Source organism: Alligator mississippiensis, chromosome 3 (genome assembly GCF_030867095.1).
Source record: "Alligator mississippiensis isolate rAllMis1 chromosome 3, rAllMis1, whole genome shotgun sequence".
In the NCBI taxonomy this organism is placed as follows: Eukaryota; Metazoa; Chordata; order Crocodylia; family Alligatoridae; genus Alligator; species Alligator mississippiensis.
In genome coordinates this window covers 35,793,365-35,810,720 of record NC_081826.1, presented here as the reverse complement: position 1 = coordinate 35,810,720, position 17,356 = coordinate 35,793,365, and the positions used below count along the sequence as shown (strand labels likewise).

At 43.9% G+C, this 17,356-nt stretch overlaps 1 protein-coding gene across 7 annotated transcripts in view; it reads left to right on the top strand.

The window, feature by feature from the left end:
• The window catches only part of RIMS2 (regulating synaptic membrane exocytosis 2), a 933,811-nt gene that overhangs the window by 654,979 nt on the left and 261,476 nt on the right, over positions 1-17,356 (top strand). The window contains exons 23-24 of one of the 7 annotated variants that reach the window (XM_059723817.1): positions 1,618-1,683; positions 5,796-5,858. The exons of the other annotated variants lie outside the window; for them this stretch is intronic. Coding sequence (XP_059579800.1) covers positions 1,618-1,683; positions 5,796-5,858 — 129 coding nt within the window. The remainder of the gene's footprint in view (positions 1-1,617; positions 1,684-5,795; positions 5,859-17,356) is intronic. 7 annotated transcript variants of the gene reach the window in all.

The window sequence follows — 17,356 nt, the reverse complement described above, 5'->3', positions numbered from 1 at the left end:
AAACAAATATGTATTTTCATCTTGATAAAAAAATTCTATATTCCTTAATGTATTACTTGCTGCTGCTTTCTTTTTGATGTTACCGTTTCTGCGTTAGTGTCTTCCCCTGATTCAGCCACTTACCTTCATCAGTCTCCTTCTTGGGATCTTCTTTTTTGTCGAGCTGGAATACCTCTTGGGAGTATCAGTCTTGGACAGCTGCATGCATTTTCTTCATACTGCTCTTCCTTTGGCTTCTAGTCTTCCTAGACACTGTATCCTTCAGCTTTACTTCATCTTATATCTCCAAGCCATCCAGATTTCCAGCTTCCTATATCTCTCCTGTCATTCCATTTGCTCTCTATTCATCTTTTAGTGATTTAAATGTCATTGAATTTTCTTTCCAGAATAGGAATCTGATCGAATTTCACGTATGCGTACCCCTTGTGCTCACAAAAAGTCTAATATCAGACTGCCTTTAGACCATTTCACAGCTTTTCTTTGTAGACTTCGCTATTACTGTGGAATGGCTTTTGCTTGGAGCCTGTTCTTGTAAATATACTGTGCAAACTAAAGAACCCCTTGGTTTCCAGTAACCTACTCAAATTCTACTTGACTTTGTTTACTGTAGTAGCAAACATGGTAGTACCAATTGCCAATATGGTAGTGCTCATACCCAACTCATTTTAGGCACAATTTCATTTGCCCTTACTTACAGAGCATCATTTCCTTTTCATTATCTTGTCTTTTTTTAAATGTTGGCCAATCATTTGGCTGTGTCCCTCTTATATTTACCTCCCCCAATTGACAAGCTCAGTACAATTATTTAGGTTCAGACCTCAGGACATATCTCCACAAACACCCCGTTTAATTGCACTGACAGTTGGATGTGCTCACAATTACAAAACAGTAGAAATGTTCTAACACAAATATATTGGAACATGAAATGATTCCATTAATCTAGTATACCAGTACTCACTACTTACACTCTATTAAAGGGGGCTGGATTCGATGAGGGGGCTGGACTCGATGATCTTCCGAGGTCCCTTCCAGCCCTAATGTCTATGAAATCTATGAAATCTATGGAAGTCTTTTTGGACTTACTCAGTTTCTTTTCTCATTTGCCATCTCAAAGCCCCGCTCAATTTCTGAGGACACCACATAATTCCTTATTCTTTAAATTTGCCTCTATGTTCCTCTTATTATCTTCCTTCCTTTACATTAGAAGGATTGCGCTTTAATGTCATTTGCTGTTCTCTTGCATTGCACTTAAGAATATACAAGCTTTTGATTCATGTTACCAATCAGGGATTTCTCAAAGTCCATCCCATAATTTTTCTAAAATTTCCTCAATTCCTCACTTAAACGCACATACATTCTCATATGACTTTAGCCTGCTAAAAACATATCTGAATGCATCACAAGTCCTGAATACATCATGGCAGAGCACTATTTGAATGTAAAAATGTATTTTTAATGAATTTAGCTATTAATATTTGTTTGGTAGATATTGTTGTACATGAATCAGATTATGTACAATATGTACATCAGTATGGTGATAATGCAGTGAGGAAAAACAGAGTAAAGTAGGCAGTATTAAAATGTCTAAAATATTTGTGCTGTTTATTTCATATTCAGGAGGACTAGGCAGGAGAGAAGAGTGCCTAATACATATTATGACGACACTACTCATACTCCAGAAAGGTACTTCGTTTATATAATAGAAATAGATAAGACATAGTATTTAGAATACTTACAGACTAAGCATACTTACCATATAACAGAATTTTGAATTGGATAAGATTATGGTATCTAGATTAAAAGGGCACATCAAATAGTGCTTATTTAAATTCAGAACAATCTGTGAATCTCTGCCTTGGTTCACATCTACTGTCATGAGGAGATCATAGATCAGTTAAACCAGTGAAGTATTAGTTGCAAACAGGTTATAGTAAATCTACCACTCCAGATATTATTATATTTGAGTCAATATCACCATCTCTGTAACTCAGTTCTATGACTTAAATGTGTTCCCATAGTCCATGATAAGGCAGTTATCATGGGGTTTCTGGAAGAATGACAAATATTTCAGTCAGAGGTCACATTTGCTCCACATCTCTTTTCCTTTTTCCATTTCCATATATCAAATGGAGTAATTTGAATACTTCATGGGCCGTGTCCATATGGGTGAGTACGTGTCTATCGTGGCACCTCAAAGCAGATTGAGACACCACAGGAGGCACGCCTTGAACAAAAAAAAATGTTTCCTGAGCTGCAGATATGTTGTATGGAATCTAAATTTGATACTGGGAAATTTGGGAAATCCTGGTATCAGAATAAAACACCCTGGAAAAAAAATGGCACAGGGCACGCTGCTGGAGCTTGCCTCAAAGCAACTGGAGGCTGGGTTCTCCAAAGAAATGCTTTAGCACCCAGCCAGTGTGTCTCTATACCTGCCACATGTCCCTGCTGCTCCAGCATACTGCTTCAGCATGCTGAAGGAAATAGAACTGGGGCATGGCTGGCAGCAGTGGCTCAGATCTGGCTGGGACCCAGGCTCTGTACCTGGTAAGCAGGGATGTGGGGGTGGGGGGGTGATTGTGTATGGGTGGGGGAACTGTATTGGGGTGGGGGGACTGTGTGGTAAGGGTGGGTCCCCCCTCTGCCCCCCACATGGTGCACAGCATCCACTGCAGCAACCGAAGCAGCCAGCAGTGGGCCCTCATGGCCCGCTACAGGCAGAGCCTCCTGGTGGCAGACAGAACCCCCCAGCAGCAGGCAGAGCCCCTTGGCAGTGTGTAGCACTGCCTGAGACCTAGGGACTACATGTGGTGCACAGTCAGCCCAGTTCACTGGTTCATGCCTTCAAGCAGAACTGGGTCAGCTCTTTCCACCACCCAGGGCTCCTGGCACTGCAGGCAGGACCTGCACACCATCAGGCCGGGCTGGCTGCTGCCTACACATGCCTACCACGTGGAGGCAGGACGTGGCCTGGTTCTGATTGAAAGTGCATGCCAGTGAACCAGGCCAGCTCTGGCTGCCATGTGTAACCCCCAGTTCTCAAGCGGTGCCATGCTGTGCTGGGGGCTCTGCCTGCAGTGGGCCATGAGTGCCCCAAGGGCCTGTTGCTGGCTGCTGCAGCAGGGGCTGTGTGCTGTGAGGTGGTGGGTAGGGGGTCCATCTGTCCCACAAATTACCCCCACTCCCACACAGTCCCCCATGAAGCCTGCACTATCCACCCACAAACCCCATGCCCACAAACCACCTGCACAAACCCCCACTCCACCTACATACCTGCCCACAAAACCCACACTCATGAATCCCCCTAACCCCTCACAAACCCCACACCCAACCCCCCACATCCCACCACAAATCCCACACCCTGCATGCCCAGCCACCAGATGGAATGGGACCTGCTGGCAGGAGCCATGGCTGTAGGGGCAACTGCCCCACTGCACCCCTACCTTTTGCCTACACCAGTGCTGGGACATGCAGCCCTGGCCTGGGGGGACTCCTGGTCCCAGGAACCACTTGTGGGGTGTGTGGTGAACTGTGGGGAGGGGTGAAGGTGGCAGCAGGGGGATGGGTATGAGGTTTGGGGCGGTGGGTTGTGTGGTGATGGGCAGGGGGGTAATTGAGGTTGCAGCGGGGTCTATGGGTGTATATGATGGGCCAGGGGTGGCAACAGGGGTGTGTGTGAAAGAGAGAGAGATATGGAGGTAGCGATCCAGGTAGGAGAGGCTGCTAGAGCTGGGCTTGGAGCCCCCCCTAGAGCAGCCTTTGCAGAGGGAAGCTGGCCTGGAAGGGAAGAGGCTTGCCCAGCCCAGCCGCTAAGCTCCAGTCGAGGGCTTCCCAGACCCAGCATTGGATCACTGGGACCTCGGCATAGGCGCAGGGAGCAGAACAGTAAGGGCTGGCACTGCTTAGAGCTACAAAGCAGTGGGTAGGACTGCTGCACCTGGACCCATGTCCTGGTGCTGGGATGGAGCCACTGCTGGGAATGAGAGAGTGGGGTCAGAAGTGAGGGGCACTGGCAGGGCTGTGGGTTGGAAGTGAGAGGCAAGGGTATGGGCAGGGGCAGGGCACCAGCATATCAGTGCTGCTCAGTGCTACAAAGCAGCTGTGGGTCCAGCTGCAGCTAGCTCCACATCCTAATGAGTGAAGGGGGCAGGGGTAGCTCTGATTTTTCTACGATTAAAAAAAAACCCCAAAAGCAAATGCCAAAGTGTATAGATATTTAGAATTTATTTTATTATGATGATAGAGGCATTGGTAGACTTCCAAATTGGAACATGGATTTTAGGATAATGAGAGAATTTGGGGTTTGTCAGAGAATTTATATTTTTTAAACAGGAAACAAAGGATCCCTACTGGTGAGTCCAGTGGTGGGACCCAGGCAGAGGAGCCTGTTTAGGGCCAGCACCAGGGACCCAGCTGGAGGGCAGATGAGGTGGCTGATCTCCTGGCTATTTGGGGCCAGGAGGACATGTTTTAACAGTTCAAATCTGGCCACCACAATGAGCACATCTTCTGGGCGACAGCTGCCCAGATGACAGAGTGGGGACACCAGAAGACATGACAGCAGTGCTGCTTGAAGGCTACCTGTCCACCCCTGGCCCATTGGCAGCTGGCCCAGTGGTGTAGGCAGCTTTGCAGAAGTGCCCATATCACAGTCCAGGTGGTTGTGCAGTCCCTGTCTGGGTCTGGCAGGTGTGCAGCCATGGGACCACAGGTCCAAGGGTCCTCATGCAGTCGCAAGTGGCAACAGGTCACAAACCAGGAAGCAGCTCCCACTGCTAGACTGCTGCAGTGAGTAGAGGGTGCAGAGGCAGTGGGTTAGGGCTGTTTCAGCAGTCCAGCTGGTACAAGGGGCTTGTGTCCCCAGATACCAACTGCCCGGGCCTTAGAAGCTCCTGAAGGCAAGTAGTCCTGAGTTGCTTGTCAGGATAGCTTTTTATACTGCTGGGGCAAGCACAGGTGCTGGTCCCAGCCTCTAGCTCTCCCAGCTGAACATCCAGGAGGAGCTAGGCAGGGTCAGTTTGCCCCAAGTGGCACAATTTGCTCCATACCAAAGTGCATGTTCAGGCACATGTGCTGAGGCACAAAATCTCTGGCACAAATTTGTGCCACTGGTACTTGAGCTGCTGCAAGTACACCTGCCTGTATGTGTGGATGCATCTATGACATTGTCTTCAACTAATTTTGCTAAAATCACGTTACAAATGTTTTGACTATGTAGCTAATAAAATATTGCATAGAATAATATTAATAGGAAGTCTCGTTGATTTATCTTTTATTGTTCAAATTGAACTGAATACAATCTCCCCTCTTTCTGAAAAATAAACAAATATAATAAACGGTACGAAATACTAAATAGAAAAAATTAAAAAAAAGTTTTTAAAGTGTTTGCTTCAATATTTAGAGGAACTTTTAGTACATAAAGAAATGTGTTGATTTATAGTGTATATGGTATGCTGTATATAGATTTCAAGTTAATTAGGAATAGTATTATTCCACACAAAGAGCATAAATTGTAGGCAGTTTTGTACCAGGGAAAAATTAGGGACATTCCTAAATAGCACAAATTGATAGTTAAGCTAACTGTTGAAAATAATAGAGTTAATTTACTGAAATAAGTTGAGTATTAGGAAAAAATATACATAACCATTTTCAAAAAAGGGGTCCATTTTTCTTTTGGAAAATGTATTAAAAACATATGAAAAATTCCAGATTAGTGAGTAGTGAATATGTCATATGAATTATAGTGTTATTAATATATTTTTATAACACCTCTTTATTTTAACTGCATTGTAAAGGTGTTACAATGGTGCAAGTTCATGGGCAGATCATGTAGTCAATGGTACAGATGAAAACTATGGGTAAGTAAAGAGCATAGTGTTACAGAATATACCTGAAAGGAATATATTCATAATTTAATGTGGTTTGATTTATTTTAGTACTGCACAAAAATAATTTATGTCCTTCAGTTTTCTGTATGCACCTGAAAATGCATGTTTATATATTTGTCTATTCTCGGGATTAAAATATTTCATTTCAGTTTGAGGATAGAAAAAACAGGGGCGATGTTTGATTGATACTAATCTTTTGGACTTTTAAATTTTCATCTTTTTTTAATGTTCTGGGTTGTTTTTTGGAGGGAAGGGAATTCAGAAGAAGAAGCAGTTTGATATAAACTAATGTCCAGTACCAGGAAGTGGATTTAAACAAACTAATATCTGATTATTGTCAACCCTTACTTTAGTGAGCAATACATTTCAATATATATTGAGTGCAGATTTTTGGAAGCAAGTATATAGTGTAAGTTTAATGTAGTGTAATGCATACGGTGACCAATTGTAAAGTCTCCTTAGACAAAATGCCCATTGGTTTACTGGGAATTCGCTGTAGAAAGATCTAACTAAGGTCTTCAAGAAGTTTTTTGGCAAAAAGCTGTTACATTTATTTGAGGATAAATGCAACAGCATCATGGAAAAAAAGTGACCATTGATCTCCCATCCTGTAATATATTACATTTATGATCCTTCTTCCCCCAGGTTTTTAATTTATTCAAAGCAGAGCCTGTAGATCTTTAAACTACTACAATTATAATGCCAAAGTATAACCTATTAAATGGTACAGAAACATATCCATGAATATTAAAATAGTACAAAGTTATATCTCCATTTTGTTAGTAAAATTAATTCTGACACATTTTAAGATTATATATTTGATCACTTTTCTGTGATAGCATAATGTGATGTTTAACTTTGCAGAAACAGTCAAATGTATGTGTACCTGTATATTACAGCTGTATAGTTGTTGGAATAAAAATATTTGGATTAGTGATCCCTTAGAGATTATCTTTGGCCCGAAAGATATTTAAGATAAAGTATTCAGTGTTAGTTCTGTGTGTACTAGCCTACAAGAGAAATTTTCTAGTTTTAGGAAGTAAGAGTAAAGAAGAGCTAAAGTGATCCTAATAAATTGGCCTTTGGAAAATCTTGTGTATTTCTCAGGTAAAAATTGTGATTTTTCTTTAGTCCATTACAAAACTGTTTCTTTAATCCATTACAACCCTGCTAGTGTTATGTAGGTTTACCGTTCCCTCCCTGTTCTCTCTCTGGACAGCTAGATTGGGGTGGGGGAAGAGACCCCCCACCATGCCACCAGCTCTTCCTGCCCCCAATTCTTAGGTCAGGTGGGGGTGGGCCAGGTCTGCAGAACAGGGTGGGCTCCCTTCCCCCACTGCCAGTTTCTGGTGATGCCAGGCAGCCTCATGCTGCAGTTCCTGGCTTCAGCTGTGAACAGGCTGGGATGAGGTAGAAGGCAGCCCTGTGCCATGTACCCTCCCCCCAAGATTGCTGTTCCAGGTCTAGTGCGGGGAGGTGGGCCAGGTCCATGCAGTAGGAGGGCTCCCTTCCCTCACCCCAAGTTCCCACTGTAGCAAAAAGTTGAATCAGGCAGCCTTCTGCCATGCAGACCCAGTGCAGTCCCATCTGCCCCCACAAGACCTAACCCAGCAATCTGGGTGTGTCCCATGTATCATAAGGGCTCCCTTCCCCCACCCCCAGTTCCCAGATCAGTGAAAAGCTGAGCCAGGCAGCCCCACGCTGCAGCTCCTGGCTGCAGTTGTCAAGTGGCTGGGCCAGGTGGGGGAGTAGGCCCCACTGCCATGCAGACCTGGCCTGGCCCCCCAGACCTAACACAGCAATGTGGTGGGGAGGGGGGGCACTGTGTGGTGTAGGGGCTCCCTCCCCACTAGCCGCTGATGACAGTCACCTTTTGGTGAGGGGGTGGGCTTTGGAGAGGGGTCACTCCAGCAGCCTTCTGGGAGGTGTGCAAGAGCACCCCCAAGCTGCTGACCTTGACCAGTGAAGGCAGGCTCTGAGCCTGAATATCTGTTCAGTTGGTCTTGCTCTAACTTACAGTATTTTAAGTAAAGCGTGATAGAGTGCTTCTGGCTAGGGGCTTTTTGAACATTTGTACTTAGGTTCTGAATACAATTTTGGTTACTGACTCTTCCTTTTTGTTTTTTCTATTACTGGTGTCCCTTTTGCAGTCCTATAAGAGAATGCATGTGAGCTCCCTTTGGGAGCTGTACAGGAGCAAGTGGGTCAGTATGCTCAACAAAAGTACTATAAATCAACAAAACTATTACAAATTGCTGTCAGATGTACCAACCAAACATTAAAAGGAGAGGGACAGTTTTCTTCATTCTGGTGTACTCATTTAAGCTATTACTTATAACATGCATTCATTCTCCCATTTAGTTGATGATGTAGTTTTCAAATAGTTTTTCTTCATTACAAGATTCCATCACTACTTCTGCAATGATGTGATTGAATATTGTATAAAATTTATTATTCAGCAGTTTATAGCATAATTAACAATATATTTGCTCCATACTGACATAGTTGGCCCTAGCTTCTATTTAGTCTAAATTAGAAAAATATATATCTAGTCAATTTTAAATGTGGAATTATGCTATGGAGTACAAAGCAATTGTAATTCCAGGCTGCTTTTTCCACTAGAAATTTAAAACAGCTGAATTTTACCTGACATTTCTTAAGCCTAGTACATGATAGAAACTAATATTGTTAGGTACTGGGGTAGAAATAACCCAGCCTTGTAATTCAGGAAAGCAAGCTGTCTGTGTAAGTAAACTTGTGTGCAGAGTTGAAGTAAGGTCCTGCAAAGCTGAGACAAAAAAAAAAAAAAAAAAAAGGGGAAAAAGGTTTTGAGTCCAAGATGTCATTTCAACAGATCATAAAGAATATTGTGTACTTTTTATAAAAGTCTCTAATATTATGCAAGCCATGCTGGTCCCCTGTACTGTGTGCAGGGTGTGCAGCTCTGGGTTCTACCTGCACACCACATGCAGCACACAGGGCCTGGGGCAACATGTGGTGTTGGTCCAGCAACCACAGGCTGGATCATACAGCTCTACAGGCCAGATGCAGCATGCAGGCCATATATCTGATACCTCTGTTATAGGAGATTAAACAGTGGCACTGATTCAGGAAAGATTTGCATAGCTGTTTAACCTCACAGACTGAAATCCTGGCCACAGTCAGTGGCTTCTGTTAGGTCAGAATTCAGAGACACATAGAGCACAAAGTACATCAAATGCATGGATCTTTGCAAAATCAGAACCTGTCTCTAGACTTCTACTAATACAGAGTTTTTCAGGGACTCATTCCTTTAAAATAGCAATTTATTGAAAAAGAAAGGAGATTTAAATAAAAAAATTGTTATCAGTAACATGTAGGACAGTGATTCTCAACCAGTGTGCCAGGGCTGAAAGGTGTGAGGAGATAAGCAGATAAATGCTTCAGGCTTGTCCCCCACTGTATGCTCCTTAGCCAGAAAGTAAGCACCATAATAGATCATTTAGTTTTTGAAATGGGGTTCCTTTCAATGCACAAAAAATATGGAGTGGTGCCTTGAGTCCAAAAAGGTTGAAACCCATTGATGTAGGATCTGGAAGAAAACTATGACAAGAAGAGAGGTTGAAATGGTTGTAAACTATTTTTAGATTCAGTTGTGTGTGTATAAGAGTGTGAGAGGAATCACTCTTATAAAGCGCTTACCACTCTAACCCAATCCAACAGTTACCGGTAAATGCATGCTTAATTTTAAATCCATTAACAATCCCATTCAAATCTGTGGAAATATTGAGATAGCTGACTTTAAGTATGTGCTTAAGTGTTTTTCTGGATTGGATTAGAGCATTCCCCATCCTCGAGGACTAAACCTTACTGAGCATTGTTTATGAATGTACTACCCTCCATACATTTTTCTGTTCATTCATAAATTACACATTCCTTCCAGAGTTTTGAAAATGGCTTTTATTGTACATGCATCTTTCCTTATTACAGGACTTTCTAGCAAGCAGGTGAATTGATGTGTTCTGAAATTATATATTACTCTCCAAGAATTGTATATTAAAGATATAATATAAGGCTCAGTTCTAAGCTTGCATACCTGAGTACCTGGGGCATTTTATTAATCTTTATGTGATTATTTTTAATGATTAGTAATATTCGCAGCTCTTGGAATGGTCTGTTGGGAAGGATGAGACAACAGTAAGGAAATGAGGACTAGAACCTAAGAATTGGACTGTCCACTGTTAATATTCACATATTTTAGTTTAGTTTTTTGTATTAGTAGAAAGTGAGAGCTGAAAATGGCTATTGAGATATGATGTATTGCTGAAAGATTGCTGGGTTCATGACATGAATGAGGAGAATGATAAAATGCTCCATGAGTATAAACAGCCTACAATAAAAAATACATTCTACAGTAAATATAGTTAAAACTATAGCAAAAGCTTAAATCTATACTGTTATCTCATATTTTGATATGAATAATGAAACTATACCTTCCATAAATGTCCTGTCCCACAAATTGGTTATTCAAAAGCTTTTTAAAATGACATTTAAAATGGAATGAACCATACTGAAATAAAAATAGCAATATATGCTAGTGTGTACCTTCATGGGCCATTGGTATACTTTGTTGGCACATGGAAATATTTTATTTTCTTTTTTGAGAAATTATCTTATAGTCTAAAATTTGAAAGTATGATCCTTAATGTCAGGCTAATAAACTGAATACTTCATTGTACTCAATCAACTTGCCTCTCAATGTGGTATTAAATATGATCTATAATGCTTGGATATTATACACATAGAAAGTCAGGAATCTCTTTCCCTATAGTACATATTCCAGTTGTGTCAAACCTTGGTAGACTGTGAGAGAGTTTTATATTAAAATTTTCATATCAGCTAAAGAAAAACAAGTTAGATGATGTTTAGATTTTTTAAACATGAATTAGTCATGTTTCCGTTTCTTCTCAGCCCTATATAACTGGATTCATATTAACAGTCTGGCTTTAGAGATGGAAGAAATAGGAAATACTGTAGGAAATACATTCTTGGGAGCACTCTATAAGCTTTCTGTGCTAGTTGTTCTAACATGAACTGGTGATATGATAGCATTGTCTGGTATGTCATGGTGATGACTAGTATAACTATAGCATTGCTGTTCATAAATAATGCAACTATCCTTTACTAATATCAATGAGGAGCCAGATTTCCTCAGGTGCAAATCAGTGTAGCTCCAGTGAGAATAAGTAGGCTATATTGTGACATCATATGTTCTATTTGTAGTGAGTATGTCTACATGTAAGACTACACATGTAGTGAAGAAATATGCAAGCAGGTTTGAAAGTAGGTAACTCATTCTGATAAGTCTAGAGAGGTAGTTAGCTGTGTTAGTCTGAAGTGAGGCAGAAGGCAGGGTAGATATGCACCTTAAAGATATGTGCTAACTCAGGGCTGTCCAACTGGTGGCTTGCATGCTGCATACAGCTCCTGAGGGGTTAAATTGTGGCCTTTGCATTCCCATCTGGTTGCTGTTCCCCCTTCTGTACCAGCTGCAGCAGCAGCTAGAGGCTTCAGGCTCCCCATGCATCTGGCTTCCCCTTCATGCCCCTGCTTCTACTCTAGGGATCAGGGTGGTGCAGCATGGCACAGCCTGAAGTGCCAGGGGAATTTGTAGCCTGGTGGTGCACCAGGATGGGGAGGGAGGTTCACAGTTGGGGACCTAAAAGTGAGTTGGAGCTCCCAGGGAGGCAGACATGGGGAGCAGCAGAGGGGCACAGAGAGCAGAGGGGAGGCACAGAGGGCAGTAGTGGGGGGTTGTGTTGCAGTGGGGAGGTATGGGGAACAGCAGTGGCAGGCCCTATGGTACAATGGGAAGGCAGGGGGGCTCTAAGTGCAGCAGCGGGGCATGCAGTGCAGTGGAGAACAGTAACAGAGGGACACGGGAACTAGTGGGGCAGTGTTTGGTGCAGTGAGGTTGCAGGGTGAGGAGCAGTGATGAGTAGGGATCAGTGGGGCAGCACACAGGTACTACATGCAGTGAGGCAGGGGAGTTTGCAGCTCCTGGGGCCCATGGCCCCCTCTAGTGCAGTTCTCAGCCCCTTAGAAATTGGACTCACTAAATCAGCCCCTCCCGACACATGCACATAAAGGCGTGATGGGTTCTAATATGCCACCAACACAATCATCCCCTCTACTACAACCTTGGGCATCATGGCTGCTGCAGTCTCCTAGTCTCAGGGGTTTCATGCAACCCAGAGCCTGGGAGATTGCAGCAGCTGTGATCACTGAAGCCTGGGGGTTTCACGTTGGGCATGGTGCACCCCTGAGGCTGGGAGCCCAATCAACGGACAAAGCTCCCTGCTCCAGGGGAGACCCTGCTACATGTGCAAATTTAAACTCATTAGAGATTGTAGAGTCAAAAGGGACCACAAAGGATCGTTGTGTCTGACCCCCTGCCCCAGGCAGGAAAAGGACCGAGGTCAGACGACCCCAGTTAGGTGCCTATCTAGCCTCTCTTGAAGACCTCCAAGTTATGTGATAGTACCACCTATCTTATGTGATAGTACCACCAGATTCTGGCCACCCTTACTGTGAAAAATGTCTTCCTAATGTCTAACCTGAATCTACTTTCCACTAGTTTGTACCCATTATTCCTAGTTACTCTTAGGGGTGCCCTGGTAAATAGTGCATCTCCAACTCTCTGTTGCCCTCCCTTGATAAACTTATGGGCTGCTACAAGGTCTCCCCTCAGACGTCTCTTGTGAAGGCTGAAGAGATCCAGATCTCTCAACCTTCCCTTGTAGGGTTTTGTACGGAGGCCACTAATCATACAAGTGGCCCTCCTCTGGACCATCTCCAGATTCTCCGCGTCCCTCTTGAAGTGCAGCGCCCAGAACTGGACACAGTACTCCAACTGCGGCCTGACTAGTGCTGCATAGAGGGGGAGCATCAGCTCCCTCAATCTGTTGGTCATGCATCTGCTAATGCACGATAAGGTGCAATTGGCTTTGTTGATGGCTTTGTTACACTGCTGGCTCATGTTCATCTTGGAGTCAACTATGACTCCAAGATCCCTCTCAGCCACTGAGCTACTGAGGAGGTCATCCCCCAACTTACAGGTGTGCTGGAGAGTTCTCCTCCCTAGGTCGAGTACCTTGCATTTGTCTTTGTTGAATTGCATCCTGTTTCGTTCCGCCCATTGACCCAACCTGTCCAGATCAGCCTGAATCCGCTCCCTGCCCTCCAGTGTGCTGACCTTTCCCCATAACTTGGTGTCATCTGCAAACGTGGACAGGGTGCTCTCCACACCCTCGTCCAAATCACTGATGAAGGTATTAAATAACACCGGTCCAAGGACTGACCCCTGAGGGACACCACTGCCCACCTCTTTCCAGGTCAAAATGACCCATCCGCCACCACACTCTGGGTGTGGTCCCTAAGCCAGGTGGCCACCCACCTGACTGTGTAAGCGGACTCCACAGCCTGCTAGCTGCCTTATGAGAATAGGATGTGAAACAATATCAAAGGCCTTCTTAAAGTCCAAGTAGATGACATCTGCCTCAGCTCCAGTGTCAAGGCAGTATGTTACCTGGTTTGTCAGGTATAAGGTTTGTCAGGTAGGATCTACCTGTGACAAACCCATGCTGATTACCTTTCAGCAGCATTTTCCCTGCTGGGCCTTCACAAATGTGCTCTTTAATGATTTTTTCCAGTGTTTTCCCAAGGATAGAGGTTAAGACTGACTGGTCTAAAGTTACCTGGCTCATCCCTTCTCCCTTTCTTAAAAATGGGCACCATGTTGGCCCTTTTCCAGTCCTCAGGGACCTGGCTGGAGCACCATGAGTGCTCAAACAGCCGTTTATTGTGTGCTAAGTACTTTGCACATGTAGCTGGTCATATAAGGTAATTGCATAATACCTGTAACATGTAGAGGAGGCCTAAGATATATATATAGAAAGAGAGAGAGAGATGCTTGTCCTCTTACAACATCTGGTGAAGTGAGTTTGAGTTCGCTACAGCTTATGTTCTCTATGCATCTTTTGTAGTTAATCTATAAGGTGCATATCAGTCAGCAGGCAAGGTAGATAAGTCTAGCCATGACTTCATGAAGTCTAGTGTGGTCTTGGGTAAATTAGTTCATGCTGAACTCACTGACAACATGGTGCAGTGAGTTAGATTGCTATCAGTATCTAAGTTAGCTAGTTTCAAGCAAAGTTTAGTGTTTCTAAACTATTCTGCAGTGACTTTGGTGAGTACAGTGTAGATATACCTTATAATTATCTAAGTTGCTCACTCTTGCACGCACCCCAGTTATGACATATATTACTTGACTCAATACTCAGATACCTTAAATTATATTTCACTCATTGGGTCAATGTTTATTTTGAATTGAATTATTTTTTCCCATTAACATTTCTTAACACCTAATGGTTTTATAACATTATGCTTCTGTATAGCTATTTGACTTTAGAACTTTTGGTACTAGCCAAAGATTGCTTTGTGCTGTCACAGAGTACTGCTTCTTCAGATCTTAACACTTGATATTCTGTATTTATATCTGAACATTTCTGTCTGAAATGGATCAAAATTCAGTTGGTGCTAGAAATCTTAGTTGTTTGCAGGCATACATATTTATGTTATGCTAACAGAGGATCTTGTGTCTATGGCTAAACAGAAAAGTTCCTATAGCTAGTGGAAGAACAACATGTCCAAGGATTGAAATCCAGCAACCTTCCACAGACACTGACAGGTATTCCCATTGGATAGTAGCTGGCATGTACTTGAAGTTGTGACTATTAGATATTGCACCTTTGTATTCCTCTTGTTATGTGCTCAGTGTTTCCAGAAGTAGTGGAAGCCTGATATGGTCACTACCATTGCCATAGAAACCTTTGCATAGTTTACTGGGATTCTTCTCAAATTATACTTTAATTTCTTCATTTCTTTGTTACAATGACATAATCAATGTCTTTGAAATTTTGAATGAACTATAATTTTAACAGTCCTGCCACTATAACTTGTTTTTTTGTATATTGAACCCAGTAACATGAATATTGTACATGGGATGGCAACTAAAAGAGCTTCCAATTGTTTTGGGAAACAAAAGTTGTGTGTGTGCTTTTGTTGTAAGCTTTTATAACTGCTTACTTTTGTGCAGTGTTTGCCTCCTATAGGACTTTCTGTGTGAATAGGCTTTGATCAATACTGTTTATTCATATGGTGAAGATTCTTTCTTAAGTAACATTAATCCTGAATAAATTAGAAAGAGCAACTTTCTGCATTGAGAAAAATACTAACTTTTGGAAATCCCAGGTTATGAGCATGAAGAAATATAGATAAATTAGTAGTTAACAGAAGTCATCATAACCCCTTGGATTAGATATTAGTATAAAGAATTTTGAAAAAAAGGGTATCATGAGACTCTCTGTGTAGGATCTTGGTCATTCTAATTTTTAGTATTTATTTGAAGTGGGATTTTTTTGGTATTTTGAGTAGATGTGATATATTTTATTAGACCAACTAAATAGTTGGGAAAAAGTTCTTAGCATCCTTTCAGGTGCAGTCACCCTTCTTCAGACATAAAGAGTCTCTGCTTTTCTGATACTCCAAGGAATAAGAGAAGCTAAAGGTATGGCAGGATGTCAGTTAAAATGTAAATAGGTAGAAATTAGAAAGACAAAAGGTAAAGCACAGAGATAAAGCAGAGAGGGGAGGAGGAAGGGGAAGAGAAGGGGAGAAAAAAGACTAAAGGGAAACATTATAGTAGAATACAAGGTAGCAGAGGCCGTCAGGGGAAAAAAAATTGGAGATCAGGAAAACAGGAATGGGAGAAGCTACAAGTGTAGAAGGATGTAGTGTAAATATAAATAGGTAAAAAGGGGAAACAAAAGGTAAAGCGGGGGTGGGGGGAGAAAGTGACAGAATTGTGTGCACATGTCACCCATACATTGATAAGAGAATACAATACCTAATGCAGAGGTCAGCAGCATTTTTAATAGTGACACAAACACCTGCAACCTCAACATGTAAGATGTTGGAGTGCTGGGGTGGATAGCAGGGGAACCATGAGGGACCCAATCCTTCTTGTGGCAGCACAGCCCCAGCTCCTTCCCTGAGGCCCATGTGGCAAGTAAAATGCCTGAGCATGCCATGCTCTGGTATGTATATAGGAGGCAGAAGGCTGGGGGTAAGGGGTGTAGTGCCCCTCAAACACAGGCAGCCTGGGCTCTGGGAGGGTGCAGCAGGGGGAGGGGGAGGAACATGCATAGACAGTCGAGCAGCCCGAGCCTGCAGGCACCTGGGAAATCAGCCCGGCCCAGCCGTGTGTGGACCAGCACCCAGCTGAGTAGGTAAATGTGTGGATGGGAAGGGGAGTGGGCAGGCAGCTCGAGGCCCCCTGGGGGTGGTGAATGGGGCCCCAGGGTGGATCATGGGACACTTGCTGCCTGGCTGTCTCCACCCCCAGGGCAGACACAGGGGCACATGCCTCTTCGAGCTGTGCTGTGTGCGGGGTGAAGGCGGCTACTGCTGTGGGCTGTGCTTCGCACCCAGCTGCCAGTCCCCTGGCAACCGCATGATGCCACATGCCTCCCACCACTGGGCAAGCAGCACGGGCAGTGCGCAGGAGGCATATGGCATTGCACAGGTGCCGGGGCACTGACAGCGGAGGGGCGTGTGCTGTACTTATCCTGGGAGTACCGTGTGGTGTACTTATCCTGGGCAGTGGCAGGAATCCACCCTCTTCTCCCGCTCCCCTGGACAAGCCGCTCAGGCTCCGAGCCTCCCACAACCCACCCCGACCCTGGAGCCCCATTCACCCCTGGCCCTGTTTTTGCCCCACTCCCTCCCTCACCGCGGAGTCCTCAGTCAGTCCCCCATGCCCCTTTCCTATGACAGACTTACTTGTTGGGGGGTGTGTGCTTGTGCATGTGCACACCCAGCTCCCCCAAATCATATTTTCTTCCTCCACCTATGGGCACATGTGCTGGAGATTGCCTATCCCTAACCTAACATGTTTTTTCCTAGGAAAGATAGATTTCATAGACATTAGGGCTGGAAGGGACCTCAGAAGATCATCGAGTCCAGCCCCCTGCCCAAGGGGCAGGAAGTCAGCTGGGGTCATAGGACCCCAGCAAGATAAGCATCCAATTTTCTCTTGAAGGCATTCAATGTAGGTGCTTGAACCACGTCTAGTGGCAGGCTATTCCAGACCTTGGGGGCTTGGACAGTGAAGAAATTCTTCCTTATGTCCAGCCTGAAACAGTCTTGCAGGAGTTTATAACCGTTCAACCTTGTCATCACTTGGGGCACTCTGGTGAACAATCCTTCCCCCAGATCCTGGTGAACACCCCGATAAACTTATAGGTGGCCATCAGATCACCCCTGAGCCTGTACTTTTCAAGGCTAAAGAGTCCTATAGCGCTCAGCCTGTTGTCGTAATGTCTGTTTTCCTGATCTCTGATCATGCATGTGGCTCTTCTCTGCACCCT